Raw genomic sequence first — 23,358 nt, 5'->3', positions numbered from 1 at the left:
AGTCAGATAAGCCACGCTACATTCAACCACATCTGAAAGCTAATCCCTCATACATTTGTCTTTGCATTATAATGAAACACCATTAATTTAGAACCCACAAATTCAGACCTAAGCTATGCTTAAGTTCACATTTCCTTAAAAAAAAAAATGTTTGCCAATCCAAAAAATATAGTAATAAAGAAGGAAAAGAAAATCCTTCAAGTCTAAACAAAAAGAAAAAATGATCTTCAAACTACATGTATAAAGTCCTGGTTTATACAAGTAAAAAGGGACTCATTTTAGAGAATGAAGGCACTCAGCCCAAACACATGTTTATTGGTTGCCACTATTCGTAAGTAGACTTTGAGCTCTGAAAACAAAAAGGCAGCAGAATGAGTTTACTTCTCTTTAAATTCATTTGATAAACAATACTGCAACAGTGACAAGAGAAAATAGGATTGTTCTTATGAAATAAACTGCTTTAACTCTATGACTCCAGAACGTAAATGATACCATGTCTAACATTTGCTTCCTTTGCCACCAAGATATTTTTCTAATTATAAATCAAACTACCTATCCAGAAATTTCATGCTGATTCAGGCAAAAAAAAAAAAAAAATCTAATTTTAAGGGTTGCTTGCTTTCTCATTTGCCGTCCTTATTCTTCTCTGTAGTCTCTGGCTGGCCAAATTCAAGTGGTATAAACATATCCAACCACCTGACCCTGCCAGAGATTCAGAGAAGTTGTGTGTTAAGTACTTTCTGCTTGTATGAAGTCTTTAGAAGTGAAGAAAGCATGTTTGTTGCCAAGGGTTATTTGTACCTTCAAAGCCCAACTGACTGAATGCTTAGGTGAATGGGTCATACGTAGTATTGCAGATCAAAAAATACTCTGAAAGGGTACATTGTATTAATCACTCAAAGATGTGGTACCTGCTACAACACAAAGACAAGGACGAAGTAGAGTTCAATCCATATTGTTGGCACTGCACAGGCCCTTCCCATATATTATCTCATTTAACCCTCAAAATTGGTCCTATTTCTTACTTGAAAAAATCAGATTCAAAGAGATTAAGCCAATTGCCTAAAGAAACACAACTACTATAAGCCAGATTTAGATTTTAAATATATGTCTCATTCCAAAAGGACAGCACCTTAAATAATAAGAGCTACATTGACTGTGTTACCTGATAATTGCCTTCAAGCATTTATAGTTATCATGTGGAAAATTAGGCAGTTATTTTATTCAGTGCGAAGGTATTTTTCAGAGGGCATAGAACTTTTACCAATAGGTGGCAAATAGATAGAAAGTAGGTTTAGACTCCAAACATGGATGAATTTTGTGATAATCAGAGCTGTCCAACAAGAGAGTCGGCACAGTCTCCAAAAAGACAAGCTTGAAAATTACTTTTTGGGGAGATTGCAGAGAAAGCTACATGAAAAACCCAAGGATCCTTTCAACATGAAGAGCCACTGATTCTCTTCCATGTGACAGGCACATCTGTAAACTTACACACTCAGAGGTTTTGAATATTATCTTGAATAGCCTTATTCCTTGTTAATGTCCCCCTTGAAAAGGAGGAAAGTTAGAGTACGATGGGAAAGAGAAAAGAAAGGCTTAAAGAGAAAGAGAAAAGTAGGAAAAAAAAACTAGAAAGAGCCCACATCCTTGAAACTTAGGAGCAATATCTTTTCTAAGTGGAAACTGTCTAAATTAATAAATAATTTTTGTCTTCTTTTTTTTTCTTAAAATAAATTTTTAAAAAAAGGTCGGAAAAGGCAAGAGAAGAAGGGGGTTGGTAGGAGAGAACAAAGAGAAGCTTACAGAATGAGAGCCCCATTCTCCATTGTCTGTGAGTTTGACCCACTTGTCAGCGGTGGTGTCCATCTCCTGGCACTGATCATTTTGAATCTGTGGATTAAACACAACAGTCCCCGTATATCTTCTTGAATAATGGCTTTAATTAAATTTCTTACTCAGCAAGGACGGGCTGCAAGAATTTCTTTCAATACATACTGAACAATGGCCATGAGTAATTCTCAACAAGTAAACACATCAAGACCTTTGGAGCCTAAGTGACAACTGCATATGAGTCAGTGTTTCTAGGTAAAGCATTGCTATTATTTTAACAAAAAGTCTAGCTCGCTGAGAAGTAGGGAGGAGCTAGGAGAAGAGAGAAGAGGAGAGAACAGTTAATGCTGAAAGTTCCACAAAGAGAAAAAGTCAGTACAAAAATCTACCAAACTTACCAAATTGTTTTAAAAGCTTGCATTCACCATGCAGGCCCGATGGTATAAAAAGAAAGTTTAATTTTATAATATTCCGGGCAGTTAAATCTTAAGTTAATAAATAAATGAAGTCTGTTCTGTTTTCACTTCCCCAGGACTTAACCCAAATGTGTAGGTAAATGGCTATGGTTAAAGTCAAAGTCTCAAATTTTTATTTGGAGGTAAATGTTAATCATTTGCAACACCAATTCAAATGACTACAGCTAATATCTTCAGCATCGAACACTTCATGCTTTCCAGAAAATTCTTTCAAAATGCCTAGAGGTTGGACTAGCACTTTTTCAGGTTTACAAAGATGACAGAAACACCAAAAATTAGGCCATCTTTACAGTATTGCACAATCGTCAGCAACAGAGTAGGGTTAAAGTAAGATCTCATCACCTATACTACTTCCACCAAAATGGCTCTTTCTTTCTTCTCTAAATCATTTTGCCATTTCATTCATCCTCCTGACTGGTTTATAAACAACATTAAAATGTTCTCCATCAGAGAGATTTCCTAAAGACTTACTAACTATAAAATAGATCCTTTTACCATCCAAATATCTGAGAAAATTTGTCAGTAGTAGAGAATTTCTGCTACTGAGAATATTAGTTTTAATTAAATTTAAGTATCCTGTTTATATTATAAGCATAATGGCCATTTTAAAGGGTTAAACCATTTTAAAACAGACATGGATCCTGAATATACCTTTGGTGGTCATTATTTGAATAGGCTGAACAGACACCATGTGTTACTGTAACATTCTGTGGAGACGTGAGTTCTGTTATTCATTCTAAAAGTAACCAGTAATGGTATAACCTTGGTCCAGTTACTCGAGGTTTCAGTTTCATCATTAAAAATGGAGGCGGAGTGGCCTGAATGAAAGCCCCCCATAGTTCTAAAATTAAGTACTATATTGCTTTAAATTACATCCAGTCCACAGGTATAACTACATCTTTCAGTCTATAGACATTTCCTTTCCATTAACCATTAGCATGCTGAACCTCTGAGTCAATAAATCACAACCTACAAAGCTAAAACATTAATAAAAGAAGGAACATGAATGTGCCATCCCTTTTCAGTCTACAACTGGAAGAAGAAAGGCATCACTGAAAAGAAGTAATGAAACTTCCTGCCTCCAGAGTTCCTTTACTGACAACTCTCAAAGCACTTGCTGGACAACATAAAACTAAATGCTTGTTTGAACAAGTATTTAATTGCCTTGCTTTATAACTTTATTTTAGTTTCAGTAATATTGCAAAATGTCCCATAATATAGGTAATCATTCACTCTCAGAAGTGTTTTGCAAACAAGAAGTACCTTAAAAAACAAATTAGTTTGAATGTTGCTTAACATTTCAAACTCACCAAAGGATAATTAGAGCTAGGAGCCTCCGTAGAAGGTCTTGTCACACAATCCACTTTACAAAAGAGAATGCTGAGGGCCGAAAAGTTAACTTAATTACCCAATAATACACACAGCCAGCAATTGCAGAGATGGGACTAAAGCCAGAATCTCTTGACTTCAAATCTAAGGCTCATACTTTCATGGAAAATCTCTCTTCCTACCAAACTTTCGACTTAGAAATTTCCATTATCAAGAGCAATATAAATTTGTTTTAGAATTGTTAATACATTTGCTCCTGAGATCTGGACCACAGAAATAGCTTACAAAATGTTTTCTAAGCTACCTGCACAACACATACTTTTTTTGGTATAAGAAGTCGATCTGAAAACATTTTCTTAATCAAGCATTTGAGTCATTGCCACAACAAATGTTTGCTAGATTAGCTACAGTTTATATAAAATAGTTAAATAATTTTAGTGGTAATAGTCTATTCTGTTAGACTATTATTTTATCCTGTATTCTATAATGCTATTTAATCTCTTATCAGAGACATCAACTATACGCCATTCACTAATTCCTTTAGATTGCACAAAACTGACAGACCAGAAACATATAGCAACTCCTGCTTCTGAAATATTCCCACGAATACACCTAAATAATTCAAATATTTGAAATTGCAAAGAAAAAAAACTTTTTAAACAAAAACTAAAATAGGTGAAGACATATTTTAAACAAAATAGCATCTGCAGCTATAAAAAAAATCACAATTAAAATGAATCTTGGGGAAAATATTTGTCACGCAAAAGGTCTACACCAAATGGATATCTAATGATCATAACCAAAAGTTAAAAAAGCCCAATGTTATTGTAAAAGGCAAGAGCTCAGTGGTAAAGAAATAGTATTAACCAGAAAATAAAATATTATAGAAAAAAGTAAAGTTTTATTTTATTATTAAAAGATTCAGTTAATGCAAAAAAAAAAAAAAAACAAGGAGGCATAAAGTGTAATGGAAACAAGTGATTAAGAAAAATTTTACATGAATGTCCCTTAAAGAGTAAATTTCTGAAAATAAAAGGCCTTACAAAGAATTCAAAGAAGATGTTGTTGTCGACGTATTGGTACTCAAAAGAGACGTAACCTGACTTCTTGAGGTGCACAGCATAGATCAAAGACACAGTGCAGTCATCACGATTTGACTCTACGTAATTTCCACGAGGAATCCAAGAAGAGCTGCAGAAACAAAACCAAGAGGTATTTTATGTTAGCATTCAGAATCCTCTTCCTTCTGTTCACAAGTTATGTAACTCAGATTCAAAAGTAGTTCCTCCAGCAGCGACATAGGCAAAGCTAATATAACCTCCTATAAGAGGTAGAAATTAGCAAACAAGATTTCCACCTCAGGTACTTAACCCATTCTCTCTTACAAGAGATAATTGAGTGTCTAAATAAAGGTTACACATTATTCCTTTCAAAGGAACAAAAATCTAAAATTGTTCATTAAATAGTAGAGAATGGTTTGTAGGAATACCACTGGCTTGAGTGAAGTCATAAAAATATTAGAAAATTAATTTGTTTTTATAATAGCTTTATCACAATTTTGCATATGGCATCTATTATGTCTGGAGAACAATTATTTTAACTTCATGAAAATTCAGCTACATTATTTGTAAAGACTCCAAAAAAATATGATTCTTTCCAATTATCTTATCTATAATCCCAATCACTACCAAGATTATCCTCAACTTCTTTCTAGAAAAGAGCAACTACGCCCTTCTCAACTATTCAGTCAAGATCCAAAGATTCCTTTGGGTTCTTACTTGTTACAGCCAACTGGCCTGCTGTCAGAAGGGCCAACCACAGTGTCCATGAATGTCGCAACATTGGAAAATCCTGTTGGTAATTCATCCCATTCATCAAATTTGATGCCACTACCCAAGGAGTAGGTGCCTTCGCCACACTTACTGCATACCTGGTTCTTCATTTCTAGGTACTCTCCAGAAGCACAGGAGAAAGCTGGAAGGCAGAAAATGTACAACCCATTAGTCGCTGGACTTCCTCATCAATTTCCTCTGCTTCACACTGTCACCAGAATTATTTTTATAAAGCTCTGATCATGCAGCACCCTAATTAAAGATTTGCAAAGTCTTCTTTATCACTACTTGCATTTCACAATCTGGCTCCAATTTGTTTTATCAGCTTCACCATCTGCCCCACCCTTTCCCAACTATAGCAAAATTCATATCATTCCCAAAATATTTCATCTTCTTTCTTGCTGCTGTGGTCTTCTTTCTCTGGAGATGCTGACCAATCTACCTACTCTATTTGGAAAACTCCCATTCCTAACTCAAAAATGACCCTCTTCATAAAAGACCTCCCTGCCCCAACCAGGCAGTGAGTTTTGCCTCCCTCTGTGTTCCTACAATACTCTTCTCATAATACCTCATTTAAAGCACTCTTTCTATTGATAGAAGAATAGGTAGATGGTAGGTAGATAGATTAGATTAGATTAGATTAGATTAGATTAGATTAGATTAGATTAGATTAGATATAGATGTATAGATAGAGAGATACAGAGGTAGAGATAGAAAGAGACCACTTATCAGTTGATGTGAGGCTTTGAGTTTCCAGGAACAAGGTTGATTATGTTTGGATTCCTAATTGTAGCTGTCAAATACTAAGTACAGATAAAAGATTGATCAAGCAAGTGAGAACTAAACATATAGGAGATATTGAGGGTGGAGCTTCACCTGCAATAGCTAAACAAGTATCTCTACTCTGAAACCATAAGCCCACTTTTTTAATATTCACAGCTCCAACCTAGTCATTTCCACAGCCTACATCTTATTACTAATGTAAATCCTCTGCTAATTCTGAGAACTGTTCCCAGCAGACATGGGCAATGTGAAGAACAGTCAACATAGTTACAGAAAAGAAGGTTATGTTGCTACTAAGTTATTATTCATTCAACAAATACAAATCTATGTCCCCCGAGTGTGTGGCGTAGGGTGGTATTACTGACTCAAATGTAGCAAAAGGCTTTCTAATCCTTTAATCAGGATATTATAGAAACAAGAACAAAATAAACAAATCTCCCAGCAGAGAGCGAAGTAGCAAAGCCTCACATTTAGGTAAATTCCTCTTTTAGAATACATTTGGAAATTTAGAAAGAAATAAAAACAAGCTAATTTTGAAAAACTAAAAAATTAGAACTAAAACCCACACTCAGCTACTTATTCATCAACTGAATAAATTTTTTTTCAGAAAAGCTTAAGCTGCTATACAACATCTCAAAACCAGTAAAATATCAGAAAATAAGGAAAAGTTAGGCAAAAAATTTTGCATGTTGGCTACAAGGTCAAAATTATCCTGGGACCAGCATGTACCACTTCCTAATTCTGTGACCTTAAATGAGTTATTTCCCATCTCTGGGCCTTAGTTTCTATCTTTGAAAAATGAGATAATAATCATTGTACTGCCTCACAGGGCTATACTGGGAAAATAAAATATAGTATAAAGTGGGTAGCATAGTGCCTAGCATTTAATAAATGCTCACCACATGCAATTATTATCACTATCAGTACTACCAACAGAGAAACACAGTTATGAATTTTTTTATTTTACTTTCTATGATTTGTAAACAAATAAATAATAAATTCATTCTAGTAAATGAATAAATAATATAACCCGACAGTCAACATTACACAAAATCAAGGATCAGCAAACTGCATGCAGTTTACAGGCCAAATCCAGCCAGTTGCCCATTTCTGTAAATAAAGTTTTTATTGAAACACAGTCACAACCATTTATTTACATACCATCTATTGTCGCTTTCCCACCACAATGGCAAAGTTGAATAGTTGTGACAGAAACTGCACCACCTGCTAAGTTGAAAATGCTTAATTTCTGACAAAAAAAAAAAAATTCTCTTGGAAGGCTGTTTAGTCTAGTGTCCAAAAATTTAATTTTTAACTAAATAAGAAATAATATTTTATGACAAGTCATTACAAGGGGCTCTGGAAGCCAGAAAGAGAAAATTGTGTTTGTATTATTTCAGTGAGCATTCATTGCCCTGTTAAAATTATTAATATCCCTGAACTCCTTCAGAGATGCTTCCTAAGACCAGAAGCAAAACTGAGAAAGTTGAAAATGAATGTATTGAGTATTTATTGAGTCAATTCATTTAAGTTACAGCAATTACATGAAATTGTGAACACTAAATTAGCAAATACGGAATCATTGCTTCTAGAGGAAACACAGGGTCAGGCTCCTGAGAACCTCTGGTCACAACATCATCAACAGGTCAATACAATACATAAGCTTGTTTTATGTGTGTCTTAGTTTTAAAAAAACATTTTATTTAATACATATTGTTGACTGATTAACATTGAACTTTTGGCCAAAAGCACTACAAATCATACTCGAACTAACCTTATTTAACACGTATTTTCTCCAAAAGGCACATCATAGCCTTCCATTACTTAGGAAGACTAGCCAGCACTTTAGCACTATTTTAGTAAACACAAGCAGTGAAATCACCAATAAAAAGCACAAAATGCAAAAACATGGAATTCGATAAATGATGAAAATGATGCCTATTTACACTATGAGAAATGAAATAAGAAGGCAAAATGTCACCCTGTTCCACCTCAGCTGGGGCTCAAATGTTAATGCTTTGCACATATCTGCAAATGACTGTGAAAGTATCACGTACTGATTTGGGGATTACAAATAAGTTTTATAAAGTAGGTGAATTTGCAAAATGGAAGCCATGAAAAATTAGGATTCATGTATTTATAACAGAACTATGAAGGGGGAACTTATCATGCCCATTTACCAGATGAGGAAACTGAGGCCCCATACAGTTAAATAACCTGATTATAAAGGTACCCAGTTAACAAGTACCAAAGCTGATATTCAAATTTAGGTCTGATTCTAAAGCTGGTGTCCCAAGAAAATTCAATTCGAGCAATTATTGTAATCAATGCCAAAAGGGTAAGCAATTCAAATGAATTCATTGTTATATTTCCACATCATTCTTCACTTCATGTCGTGAACTGATAAAGGATATCCATGTGCATTATAAAGCAATAACCATTCTCCACCCTCATATCTCTTATGGAATATTTACTATATCATAACTAAAACACATATTCACAGAATATTTTAGCAAGTTACTAACGTCCATAAATCCCAATGTTCTTCACTGTAAAAGGAAAATAGTAATACCTATTTCAAAGTGTTGTAATAAATATTCCACATAAATATGGAATAAATATTCCACATAAAGCATTTAGCAGTGTAGCTGGCATAAGCCCCATAACAAATGTTAGCTACAACTCTTAATAATACAATTCTGGAGACTGGGACAATAAGAATTCTGCCACTGTTTGATGATGATTCTACATCTTCTCAGAATAATTACATAGTCAAAGTTAGTCAAACAGGTGTAAGGTCTTTAATTTCACAGGGAGCTGAAGAGTGTAAAACATTTTGTATTTTAATCAACTGCTACTCCTCAATCTTTGTTCCATCCTGGAATCCAGCTCTAGAGTCATATGTCAAAGGAAGAAAAGAGCCACGCATTCTTATTAAACACAATTTACTTCACAAGATTATGTCAACACAGCACTGCCAGCCACTTTTGGCAGTCCCCAACATGATCAGCTTTTCCTTTTCTGGTGTTCTCTATCTTAGCCACATCACTTTCTACTTCAACAGTGCTTTCTTAGTCTTTAGTTTCTAGTTGGTTTTTAAAGGTTTTTATAATATTGGGGACTATATTCTTTTCATTCAAATTTATTTAGATTACAATATAGGACCCTTTCAACAAAGACAGGATGATGGACGGTTATTATAAAAAGCTATTTTAACTGTTGCAAATGTGAGCTGACTATATTTAATTTAAACAATGAGTCATTTCTAAAATAAATACTATTTTTCTTCAACAACCTCAAAACCCTAGAGTAACTGAATTGAAGATAAGCAAACTGCAAAGTCCTAATCTGAGAACAGGAAGACCTTATTTGCATAAGGTCATATACTACTTAACAGTGGGCTTGATCCGGGATTTCATAATATTTTACCTAAGCATCCAACCACTTGACGTCTAAACTATAACCAAGAGGTCATGTGCTAAACTCAGTGTCTTCTTCTCAGCTTTATGCCTCTTCTTTTCTGACATCTATTTCTGCTACTGTGAATCTGTAAAGGTTGAAATATGTAGGTGTGAAGAATCAGATTTTGAAAAAGGCATTTATATCTGTCTGTCATCAACTAGCAAAAGGCTGGGGCAGTTTACTTAACCGTCTGTGCCTCCATTGATTCTCATTGCAATGAGAATGCCACTTCCCCTTCTCTTCTCATAAGACTGCTTGTGGTTCTGTGAGATACCGTGGAAACTGCTCTGAAAGTTAAAAGTGACATGAAAATTTAAATTACTATGATCATGCAGCCACCAGTACAATATACCAAATAGTGGCCACCGAACTGAATCATTCATATGCTGATTATCATCTATGATTTACAGCTAACTATAAAGAATATCTATTTTTAATCTTTGACAAGGGTCTCTTAGTTTTCTTTTTCTTCCTCCAGAGACCTCGTACTTTGAAAGGTTACAGCTATCCATTACATTCACTCATAATTCATCCATTTTTCTATTTAATTCAAAGTTATTGCTGAAATTTGTTTCCTAAACAGTAAACAGTAATAATAAGTAGTAATAAAAGGATTTTCAATTTACTTGCATAATGAGATGTCGATGAATTAGTGACCCTATGCCATCTCATTATAGGTAAGTATATGGCAATCACACTATATTGCATTAATTCATGCAACAAATATTTCTTGAGTACCTAATATTTGCGAGGCAAACACTAGACACTAAGGCTATTTTGGTTAATAAGATAGAAACAGTTCCTCCTACCACGGATCTTCTATTCTAGTCTGGTCTAGACTTATCTTCCTCAAAATAGATTACATTTACGTTTCACTAAGCTAAATTCACTGTAAAATCTATCTTTTCTGTTAACCTAATAAAAAATAATTATGTACATTTTAGGGGAAATTATTAATTAAATCAAGCCCAGAATTAGGCCAATATGTTTACTTTTCTTCAATTGTCTAGTTTCATTTAAATAAGATAAATAAAACAAGGTTAAAGTAGTAGACATTGTTGTTATTGACTACACGAGAGTACTCTTATAGCTATTATTATTCACTGAGATTAAAAGCTATATAAACAGAAAATAATGCAGTTTGTGGGCTTCAAAAATAATAAATTTTATCTTCATCAATCAGTCAATTGATTACTATATCATATAATTAAAACTTCAACTGCCTGTCAGGTTTATTATTATGTTTCTTCTCACAGAAAACAAGAGAAAATAGGAAATGGCATATAAGAGAAATTGAATATTTCCGAATTCAGCAAATCTCAGCTCTTCTTCCTCCCTCATTGCTGGTGATCCTCTCAATTCAGATCCCAAGTTTCCTCAGCTATTTGACCTTGAGCTACTTAGTTCAAGTTTTCTACAGTCACTCTATGCAGATTCTCTGATAGATTTCCATGACCCCTACAACTCTCTACCTTACACATAGACTCGTCACAGAACCATGCAACCAGAAGATTTTATTACAGTTAAGCGAGAAAAAATTCACTATCATTATCTAGCACGATAAAATTATTAGAATCGAATTCTTAAAGCCCAATCCTATCAATAACAATCTAATTTTTCATTAGGACTGAGGGACAAAGTTGTAGGCAAAAGAGATGTAAATTTTAAGGTCATATTTGTGAAATTCTTTGACAGAGAAGAAACACCATTCCACTTCTCATTTTACAAAAACGAAATTGGGACAGGAGACTTACAAAAGAGTACATGAATACAAACTAGTTCTGGTTAATATTCTCTATTCTCTGAAAATACTATTTAGTGAAAGTATTGCCTCTACATCTCTGAAAAAGAATTCTCACCTCTAATATCCTTTCCAATGAATGGGTCCTCACAGATCTCTATCAGGTAGGACTGTATGATCATCACTGCACTTCCTAGAGAGAAGTGATCAGCCAGAAAATCTCCCTAACCCTAGCCCGCCCCCCAAAATTACCAGTTCCTGGCAGGAAAACTTATAAGCAGAAGCTAATTGAGGTAGTTTGCACCTTTAAAAATAATATGAATGTATTTTATTGTGGCTTCTTGACTTCAATGTTTGATGGGGAAGGAGACCAATTCCACTTCATTGGGCATGAATGACAAAAGGTTTGCAGAAAAAAATACAACAGTGAAGGTCAAGGGAAGGAAAACAGTCAGAGTGTTTGATGAGGTCACCAAAGGGTATAGAACAATGCAACTGTGAAATCAGTTTTCTCAATTTCCAATTATGCTCTAACACTATGATTCTTATCATCCTGAACTTTTCCTCTTCTTTAGAAAGTGTCAGTCACCCTCTACTTCCTGATAGTCTCTCTGCCCTTAATTCTGCAGTTTTCAGAGCTGAGTTCTCTCATTTCCATTATAAAACAGTTTTTCAGAGAAGCTCTCTCAAGCATAGCTCCTATCAAACACTACAATTGATGAAAAGCCTGATTTTGAGCTGTTCTTTTAACAATCCCATTCATTGCTGCCTTTCACCTCCCACTTATGTGTTGTTTAACTTCAACACTCTTCCCACCTGGAACTTGATACATCGACATTCCAAACTAAGCCTATTGAGGACAAAATGTTTCTGTCCTTTTACACATAGAATACATTTTTATGAATCTGATTAAATCTCTGTGTTTTACCTACAAAAATGAAACACTGAATTCAGTTTCTAATTTGATGACACCAAAGTTATTCAATCAATATATATTCCAGTGTTTAGAATTTTTTTAGGATTCATGAAAGGATTATAGCTCTTCTCTTGGGAATAATGAAATAGGACTCTATTCTAAATTAAGAATTTCTATAGTTGAAAAAATACTAATATTCTTCTAATAGTTAAATATGTTAAATAATATGTTAAATGTGTTAGATATGTTAAATAATAAAAGCATACTATATGTAACAAGCACCAAAAATTTTCTAGGCACAGAAAAAAAATGCTAACTAACCAACTTCTCATTGTATATGAGGGTAGAACTACAAATATGCCATAAATTCTGAGTGCTGTTCTCTTACCTTTCAGAAAAACATGCACAGTTAAGAATAAAATCTACAAGCAGATCATTAATCCTTAAAGTGATCCACAAAGCAATATATCTGAGCCTTAGATGGCATCTTCTAAAAAATCCATTTACCTATTTGGGATATTCATTTGCATAACATTTATGAAGTAAATGTTAGGGGAGCACAGATGCCTAAAGAAGGAAACTAACACTTGTTCAGCACTGTAGTGTATTCCAAAGAGGCAGAACCATCATAAGAGTTAAGAACATGGACCCAAGGATCTAGATTGCCTGGTTTCAAATCCTGGTTCCGTCTTCTACCTTTCTGTGTGAGTTAATACAAGTAGGTACTTCACAAGGTTATTGGGGCAACAAATGAATTTGAGCAAATACATGTAAAGCATTTGCAGTTGTGCCTTGCACAGAGCAAGTAAAGATTGGCTTTTATAATTTTTCATTATTAATTATGATTCCAGGCACTGTAGATTATATTTATTACCTCATTTAAGCCCCTCAAACACCTGTGAATGGCTGTCTCCAAGTCAAAGTCCTTGGTGTGACACACTAGAACCTATGAGATTTGCCAGAATCTCTGTCCCCTCTCACATCTTCCTTGAGAGCCAGCTATTCAGATCTCGCAGGGCATCCAGGAAAACGTAGTGCTGCCCCTAGTCCTCACTGCTGCCCATGTTTCCTATGCTTCAAATGCCACGGTGCTGCACTGAGTTTCAGAACTCCTTCTCTTAGGATTCACCTGAGAAATCCTGAGAAAATTAACAATGTATGACCCATTAAATGTGGCATTTAATCCCTTCCTCAAGTCTAACTCAGGACACAATTTTTCACATAAACCTGCCAGGGCTCAGATGACTTTCTGTGGTTATTCAGACTTAACTTCAACAACTGCTTCACTGTGAGGCCCTCTTGACTCTCACTGAGCGGAAGTTATCCCCCTCTCTTTAGTAAGATAACCCCAGGTCTTTATATCTATCATGCACCTTGCCCCTATACTATAAATAATTTATTTACCAACCTGCTCCCTTATTAGAATGAAAAGTCCTCAAACACAGAAATTTTTTTTCATTATTTTTGGATTTCAAAATATAGGAAATACTCAATAAATGATTATTCAGTAAAAAAAATTAAAGCTCAATATATAACTGTGGACTAAATAATTTTCCCAAGACATACAAGTCAGTTGTAGATCTGGGATTTAACCCAAGGTGCATAGCACACCTGATCACCAACCATGAGAGATCTTCAACTGGACACCAATTCAGTAATCTGCAACTGAACCTTGTAAAGCAAAAAATTATATGAAAATATTTAAATCATAGTATGAGTAACAACATATAAAATGTTACTAAATTAGCCAGGCATGTGTGTTTAAATCTGTGTGTTCTAAAAACAATATCTGCCTAAGGGGTCTAACTACACATTGGATGAAAGAGTCCAATAATCAAACACACTTGGGAAACCCTGGGTAAAATAGAATGCAGTTAACACACAGTAAATGTTCTATAAATGTTTATTAAGTTTCTCAGAGGTTTTAATTTGAAAATGTACACTGCATCTTTCCATGAAAGGGATACAGCATTCACCATTTTCCAAATTTATTCACCACAGAAGACTCTGACACACTTTTTGTTTGGGATGAGTATTCCATAGAACAGACTTAGAGCATGACATTTGATAGCCATTCAGTGCCAATGTACTCAAGTTGCCCAACTGCACCTGTTACTGCACCAATAACAACTCCTAACACAAATGAGAGAAACTATGTAGTGAATCCTGGGGAAAAGCCTACATTTGAAAGAGCTATGAGGTCAATAAATGGATTTTTAAATATCCCACCTAGAAAGCTAAAACCAACTCTCTTTCCATGAGAATTCTTCTTTCAATTCCAAACTGAAATGAGCAAACTTTCTGTTGCTCATTTACCCTGCTTACTCCTTAAGGCCCACTGAATGTGGGCTATAGTGATAGAGCTGAGAGAAATGATGTAAAAAGAAAAAAATTATATTTGAGGTCTTTTTCTAATCTGAACATAGTATTTTTTGACCTAAGAAAACCAAATATTAGAAGTTTATATAAATATGAAGTATGAGATTAAAGGTCCACAAGACTATGACTGATTTGATGCTAACATGGACTTACAGGTATCTTACACAGTCGCCCCTAATTAGAAAATAATGTACTAAGGCTATACTTAAAGTCATGGACAGATAAATATTGAATGAGTAAGCAGAAGATATACACACCCAAAAGGAAGAGATATCTTATGTTTATTTCCTCCTCAGTATTCTAGATTTGTCTGAAAATATGTAAGGAAATAGGTAGAGGAATTCTCTCCCAACTCCTTCCAGCCAGGCTTTTATTTCTGAAGTTTGGTTTAAAATAAAGTCCCTTTCTCCAGTGTGTGGCAAGAAAGAGATGGGGGAAGGGGGAAGAATTCCAAAGTGATTATTGTTTTTGATCATCTAAGAACACCAAGGGGACCAAAGAGGGTCAAGGAAAGACTTAAGAAACTCTTGTGCAAGACAGAAGTGACCCAACAGTGGAGAAGGGATGGAATTGTGACAGGGGACATATATCTTTGTTCTGGAAAAAGATAAGGAGTGTTGTGGTTCAGGAATGGCATGCCACCTGCAAGTTTTGCCTGAGTGATGCCAACATTTCAAATGGTGAGAAATGCCCACAGACATAAGGCTCTTAACACCAGGACATGGAATAAGCAACAAAGTTCCCTGTAACTAAGCCTGGAGCTGGCAGTAAAGAAGGAGAGATATGAAGTCATCTCAGTGGCCTGCTCAGAGTAGCACTGCCTATGAGACTAAGGAGCTCTGCACAGCAGAGGGGACAAGAGGACAATGGAGACCAGTGTCAGTCAATAACCAGAGGTCTCTCCATCCCATTTCCTGAGCTGTGTAAGCTTCAAGCTCACACACACAAACCAGGATTCTAGCACAACAAAAACTGATACCTGATTTATTAATTTCATTCAGCCTTGCAGCCAGATTTTTAAAAATAAAGATATAATACAGCTTGTCTATCAATTTTCTGAAAAAAAATTTACAACTCTTACATGAACATTCCTATAATCCTTTGCCTAAGGAAAAGTCCTCTCTACTGGATCTTTTTGAGAAAGAGGTAAAGATCTACCCAATTAGATTTTGAGGAATCTATAGCAATTTCAACAGACTCCCGATTCTGGGTTTGACTTCACTGAGAGACCTTAGGATCTAGGGAAATTATGTTCCACACGAGCACTGCCCTTTTTTACTTATCTGAAGTTGCCACATTCCACTTTTTTATTTTCTTTTATATGGCCCAACTACTAGGCCATATTATCATGGCATAACTGCTGAGTTCAGAGTCCAGGGGCATCACCCAGGCACGGTTTGCAAGTAGCAAGTCATTCCTGAACAATAATACTCTTATTCTCTTTCATCCTTGAAGCACAAGAGTTTATAATATCTTCCCTTGAAGATGTTCACCTACAGATCTTTGCATCCCCTTCATGAAACCCTAAAAGCAATTCTAGGCTGTCATCTTCAGTTGATGATCTAACTCAGTGGGTAAGAGACATGTCTGTATTTAAATCCCAGATCTGTCACATCCTGACTGTATGACCTGTGGTAACTTACTTCACTTTAACTCTGAGTTTTCTCATCGATCAGCTGGAAATATTGATAGTAGCTATCGGAGAGGATTGTTGTGAGGATACAATAGGATAATGATGTAAAGCTCTAGGCACAATGTTTAGCACATAATCAGTACATGAGAAATGGTAGCTATTATTACCAATAGAAATCCAACCCACTGAAGAAATGTTCAGTTATCACCATAACTGCCTTCAAGCAGTACTTTAATGACTAGTAATGTGGTAAGCATCATGTTTAATGTTATGAATTAACTGAGCTACGTTTTTATCTATTAAGTTTCTTGTGAGTTTTAAAATAACTTGCTTTATGCATATCAGAGGCCATGGCTCCCTGAGCAGATATAGTATATATGCAAAAATACTTGCAAATTCAATTTCAGACAAAATGCCAAGATAAAAAATGCCCCAGCTATCATATGACTATTGTCATTTTTAGGGTATCATTTTTAAAATAAGCTGTATCATTTTTAAAGTAAGCAGTAACTAATAGTGACTTCATTATTAGTCAGAGTTTTTAGAAAAATTTCTTGCTGAAGTGCCAGATTCATAACATTATCTGTATAAGATTATAGTAAATAATGAGCAAAGGCTGTGCCTGGCAACATTCAAACACAAATAATTTCTATTTGAGTATCAATTCTGTAACAGATTTTTGAATGCTTCGCCAATAAATTTAATCAATGGTGTGCTGGTACATGTTTAATAACCAGCTCCCAAGGGAATGGAGGTCCCTGATTTGTAGTGTTCGCCAATTTCAATGCTGTAAAATACTCCACCATGACCCATTTCAAACTAACAAATCAGCTCTCAAAAGCCAATGCTAGCCAGCACCAATACATCATCTAGATATGGAGTAGTATTCATAATAGGTAATTCACTTCAATAAGGTTGTTTACAAGGGAACCAAGGAATTAGCTCACAAACAAAGAGTAAATATAGATAAATGATATATAGATTTGCTAGGAAGGTGACTGAAGCAATTTTACAATGAGCTAAAACCAATCCTTCTTCACAGGACAATCTTTCCTCACAGAACTGATCCCCTCTCTGCACAGGTGGTTGCATACACTCCAGCCTTGTATCATCTTTTATACTGACCCAACTATCCTCTTAGGATTCTTCTCAGACTGACCTCTTCACCTGGTTAGGCATTCTCAGGTTCTCTCTGTATTGATTTAATATCATTCACCAAGAAATAATGGTTTTCTTCCCTAATTTTCCTCATAAGATGATTGCTGTCTTCCTATCTCCCTTTTAACAGTAAACCATCACCTATGCTGTAACTCCTCCAGCCAAAGACACATTCTCTCTATGAACAAGAAAGAATTAACTATCATTTAATAATTTGCTTATCTGCTCTTTCATTTGGATGCGAAAGCAGTAAGCTTTTAGGAATACCATTTGGAAAGCTGTAGAAAAACCAAAATAACCTCTTTGTCTTACTTCCAGTTTTGAACTACAGTCTACTCCTAGACTACTTCACTGCAGGAACCCGTAACTCACCAAATTCTTTAACTGAATGCTATTTTTTAAAGTAGGGTTTATAAGTAAAAATAAATATAATGACATATTTCTCTGTTAATTCATAATGTTGCACTTCAAGCCTGCTTAACTGCTAAAAGATAAGCTGTTGAATACGATAATTGTCAATTCTACAATCTCTCTGTAGGTTATACTAAAAAGGCAAATTACATTATATCTATGGCTAAAATAGAAATTCACTGCTAGATGAAAGAGTTCTTTGGATGGATGTTGGCAAATGTACTTAGTGTCACTGAACTCTATACTTAAAAATTATTAAAATGGTCAATTTTATGTTATCCACATTTTATCAAAAATTTTAAAACTTTTTAGAAATTTAAGTTAAAAAAGGAAATATATTAAAGAAAAATTCTGCCACTCAGTTCTCCAGAACTTCAAGTAAATAATACACCATTTCTCCACACCCTTGCCAACGAATAAGTCAAACAGAGAAAGACAAATACCATATGATTTCACTTATGTGTAGAATCTAAAAAAAATTAAAAATAAAAAAATAAACAAAACAGAAAGACTCAGAGATACAGAGAACAAACTGATAGTTGCCAGAGAAACAGGGATGGGTGAAAAAGGTGAAGGGGAATAACAGGCACAAACTTCCAGTTATAAAACACATAAGCCACACTGCAAGGTATATAAATGTAGAATCACTGTATTGTACACCTGAAACTAACATAGCATCGCATGTCAATTATACTTTAATAAACAAATAGAAAAAAACAGTACACCAGGTTTTTTTTAATAAATAAAAATAACATTCTTTAATATTGCCTGTGCCTCATTACAGATTTCAGACACTGGGGCCCAGACTGTTGAAAAAGAGTGCTCTTGCTCTGCTAGATATTGATGCTACGTGTTCATTTTTTCAAAGGTCTCATATTCATTATAATTAACCTCAGGGACTGGTATAAAGAAGATATGGATTAATCAGGAAAACGAATGGTCAAAAAAGGCAAAACATACTGCATTCTTTGCCTCTCACTGGGTCAGGCAGGCCAGAGCAGTCCACTGCAGAATTCGGAATGGCAACTCTCCACCTGGAGCCACTGCTATCACATTCTGTATATTCAAAGTGGTAATCTTTCTGCAAACAATTACAAAAACAAGCCTTTGTTAGAGTCAATTTTAAAGGGGCAGCTGTGCTTTCTAGATCACCCCCAAACCTGCCCACAAGCCTGATTCTAAACTTTACTCTTCGGTTGACTCTCATTCTTTCCTCACTCAATCCACACCAAGCAACATGTCGATCAAAAATGCATTCATGCCAGGCAGTGAGTAGACACTGAGGATCTGATGAAGGACAGGACAGTCAATGCTCTCAAGTTGTGTCCACTGAGTCTCACCCACCCAAAAAGGTTATAGCACATTTCCCTACTTCTTTTGCAGACTTTTAGGGCTCTGACTATTTATAGAGTATAAGAACAAAATAACACTAGGAAATTGAATGCTATCAAGTTTTTCAAAGAGAGAAATGAGAACCATTCCCATTGACCTAATTCTCACTGTCTAAAATGTAACAGAGGGCATAACAATTAATCATCCAAATACTAGTAAAAGACTATCAGATTTTTGAGAACTTATCCCAGGCTCAATACACACCTACCACGGCAAGCTGCCATGAATCACAGACTATAAAATAGACATTTATTATAATTGGCAAACCAAGATCAACCCATGTGTCTGTAGCCTTTAGTTGCTTTGATATTTTCACAGTGTCCTCCATTGGTCAGAGCACATTATACACAAGACTCTTGAACTGAGAGGAACAAGGACAAAACACCACTAGAGCATTTGAAGAATAAGAGAAGTTCTAATTCTTCCCCAAGATGTTTTCAGTTCAATATCCTATTTATTTAGTTCAATATTTTGGATGTTACTATGCTGCTTCATTCAATTTTTGCCTCCCTTACTGTATCAATGATGGGAGAGAACAGAAATATCAAGTCACATCAGCATTTAAGGGAATCAGGTTTGGGAAGCAGGGAGGTACCTATGTATGTGTGTGTCCATATGGAATGAACACCAGCTAAGAAATGGGTTCTGAAATCAGAAAGTTCTGGGTTTGAATTTACATCTCATTCCTCCACATATAATCTATGCGATATTAGGCAAGACAGTTTACCTCTCAGAGCGTCCATTCTTTTCATTAGCAAAATTTGAATAATAATATTTCCTATCTTGTATGGCTGTTGTGGAAATAAATTGAGATAATGCATGTAAGATGTTAGGCATGTTAGGCTGAGTTAGCATTTATTTGACTAATGACAGATTATTCTTAATAATGGGGATAGAGAAGATGATAAAGAGAAAGGAGCTAATGGTGATATAGTAAGGCAAAAACCATATTTCAAAAACCATGCTTCAATTTCTGCATATATGTAAGATAAACTGATACAGGATTATAAATTTGAGAAGATGAAATCATCAGGCTGGAAACAAAAGTCTTTATGTTGCATTCAGACTCTCCCCCAGAAATAAATTTAGTATATCCTTCAGGTAATCATCTCTGAATATTATTTTCCATTCAAAATTTTTACAAAGTTTGGCAAGGGATAACTTGATATGATGTTATTTGACAAGAACCTGGATCTCAAGTATGCTTTACTGCCAATTAAGGGGAAAGCTACATACCTAAAATGACCACTAAAAGCAGCCAAATGGGAAAAGCTTTCCAGAAGAAAAGATGAGAGGAGAGAGGGAAGAAGGAAAGGATGAAGAGAAGGAGGAAGGGAGGGAAGAAAACAATAAAAGTTCACTAAATTTGATTATGTATAAATGTTAAGCATAAAAGTCATAAAAAGGCATCATTAACTAAAGTAAAAAGTAAACAACAATACAACAAACTGGTAAAGAAACAACACACAAAAAAAGGTTAATTAACTTAAGAATACCAGGTCTCAAAAAAAATCAGTAAGAAAAAGTACAAATAATTGTTTGGAGATATAGTCAAAAACACATGCAATTCATTAAAGAACAATACAAATGGTCAAGAAATAAAAATGGTAAACCTTATCAAAAAATATAAATGATAATTTTCATCAAGTTGGTACAACATTTAAAATACTTTTTAAGAACTCTCTAAGGTATCTGTGCAGCAAAATGAGCATTTGTGTGCTTCCAGTGAGAAAGTAAAGTGGTACAGGCTTTCTGGAGAGATTATCAACATAAATCAAGAGCTTTAAAGTGTTAAAAATTTCAAACCCACAATTTCACTTTTAGCTTCTAATTTAAGAAGGAAAAATGTTTAATGTGGCCAGTGACTTATGTGCAAAATTGCTCATCATAACTTTGATATCTCTAGAGAAAGCATGGTTAATAACTGAGCATGAAAGAATCTTACATTTACATTACCTGGTATTTTTCATATATATTTATATCATTAAATACTTATAACAATTATGTGGTTTAGAAAGGACAGTTCAAATTAATGCCACTGTTCAACTGAAACTCAGATTGGTTAAGTAATTTACTCAAAGATACCGACCAGTAAGGAGTATATCTGAGAGCAAAAGCCAAGCTTTCTGTTTATTTACGAGTTTCCAGTTTATATAATGCCACTCTGCTTAAAATAGATGGTTACTGTTGTAAAATATAGTGGTAAAATTTTCTAATATAAAATCCTGGTGGGTACAGAAGTCTAACAGTAATCATAAAGATGTCTCATATTCAAAGAATACAAGAGTATGCAGATAAGGGACACAATTAGATTCCTCTCTATTTCTGTATTTTTAGTCAGGCCCTAAAGACAACAGAAATTTATCCTTTCACAGTTCTGGAGGCAAGAAGTCCAAAATAAGTATCAGTGGGCCAAAATCGAGGTGTCAGCCAGGCTGCAACCCCTCCACAGGCTGTAGGGGAGGATATGCTCCTTCCTTCCTCCAGTTTCTGGTAGCTGCTGCCAGACACTGGCTTACAGATACATCACTCCGTTCTCTGACTCCACAGGCACTCTGCCTTCTCCCTCTTCTGTCTTATCTCCCTCTGCCTCATTTTTATAAGGATATTTATGATTGTATTTAGGGCCCACTTAGATAATAAGGAATAATTTCCTATCTTGAGATGCTTAACAATTATTCACTTCAAAGTCTATTTTTTTCCATAAAAGTAATAATTCATTGATTTCACAAATGAGGATATGGATTTTCTTTTGGTGGTGGGGGGGGGTGTTATTCAGCTTACCACAGTCCAGCATCTGGCCCCAAAATTTCATGTCCTTTCCACATGCAAAATATATTCACCATATCCCAACATCCTCTAAAGTCTCAACTAATTACAGCATCAACTCAAAATCTAAAACCTTATATACATCTCATCAGCTCAAAAGCCCCAAATCTAATCAACTAAAACAGATATGACGGAGACTCTGATTATGATCAATACAGGGGCAAAATTCCTCTCCATTTGTGGATCTGTTATCTGCTTTCAAAATACAACAGACATTAATAATGGTTACAGACATTCCCATTCAAAAAAGGATAAAATGGAATGGAGGGAAGAAGAGAGGAAGATGTCAATAGTCCCAAGCAATTTTAAAATCCAGCAGAGCAAGTTCTATTAGATTCCAAGGCCTGAGAATAATCTTCTGTAGTTCATGGCTCCAACCTCTGGGCCCAAGGCTCCCCTGTCAGAGTCATTCTCATTTTTCCTAAAAAGTAGAACACATTTGCAGTTAAGTAGTTTTATTGAGCTGTTTCTGTGAAATTGTGGGAATCCAAAAGCCTTCTTCCATTTTATCCATCTCTATCCCTTTAAATTCAAGCTGGCAGTATTTCTGCAGATATAACATTATCAAAAACCTTGTGGGTCTCCTATGTATGTCACAGGATTCATACCATTAGATGGAGGACCCTCAAAAGATCTTTCCTAGATAAACCCATCTCTATTCCTGCCTTCTGCTGAGATGGTTAAATAGAACCATAAGTCATACATCAAATTTCTTTAACACTAGCAAAAGGTTTTCCAGCCATAGTCTGGCCTTCTCTCCACAGCAAACTTTCCTAAGAGTGAGTGGCCTAATTTCAGCATCATTTGCAGTCAGGATAGGCTGAGAATTTCCCAAATCATCAAGTCTGAATTCCTTTTTATTTAACAACTGTCCCCTCAATTCATCTCTTTCTTCTCACATTTTACTATAAGCAGCAAGAAGGAACCAGGCTGCACTTTCAACACTTTGCTAGGAAACTTCCTCTGTAAATATTTAAGTGAATCACTTAGAAGAATTGCTTTCTGTACAACTGAATGACAAAATTCTGCTAAGCTTTCTGTCACTATATAATAAGATCACCATTCTTTCAATTTCCAGTGACATATCCTCATTTTCTTCTCAGCCTTAACTAGTAGCACCTTTAATATTTCTACCAACATTCTGTTCATGACATATTACATATTCTGTAAGTCAATATAGGCTTTTT

At 35.1% G+C, this 23,358-nt stretch overlaps 1 protein-coding gene across 2 annotated transcripts in view; it reads right to left on the bottom strand.

Moving 5' to 3' along the window:
• The window catches only part of ELAPOR2 (endosome-lysosome associated apoptosis and autophagy regulator family member 2), a 299,011-nt gene that overhangs the window by 58,175 nt on the left and 217,478 nt on the right, over positions 1 to 23,358 (bottom strand). For both annotated transcript variants that reach the window (XM_039878221.1, XM_039878220.1), the window contains 4 exons: positions 18,911 to 19,031; positions 5,414 to 5,609; positions 4,679 to 4,826; positions 1,804 to 1,890 (listed from right to left, as the gene is read on the bottom strand). In XM_039878221.1, coding sequence (XP_039734155.1) covers positions 1,804 to 1,890; positions 4,679 to 4,826; positions 5,414 to 5,577 — 399 coding nt within the window. In that variant the 5' untranslated portion in view covers positions 5,578 to 5,609; positions 18,911 to 19,031. The remainder of the gene's footprint in view (positions 1 to 1,803; positions 1,891 to 4,678; positions 4,827 to 5,413; positions 5,610 to 18,910; positions 19,032 to 23,358) is intronic.

Source organism: Pteropus medius, unplaced genomic scaffold, assembly GCF_902729225.1.
Source record: "Pteropus medius unplaced genomic scaffold, Ma_sr-lr_union100, whole genome shotgun sequence".
Lineage (NCBI taxonomy): Eukaryota > Metazoa > Chordata > Mammalia > Chiroptera > Pteropodidae > Pteropus > Pteropus medius.
The sequence above is the reverse complement of the archived record's forward strand: the minus strand, read 5'-3'. Positions and strand labels throughout refer to the sequence as shown.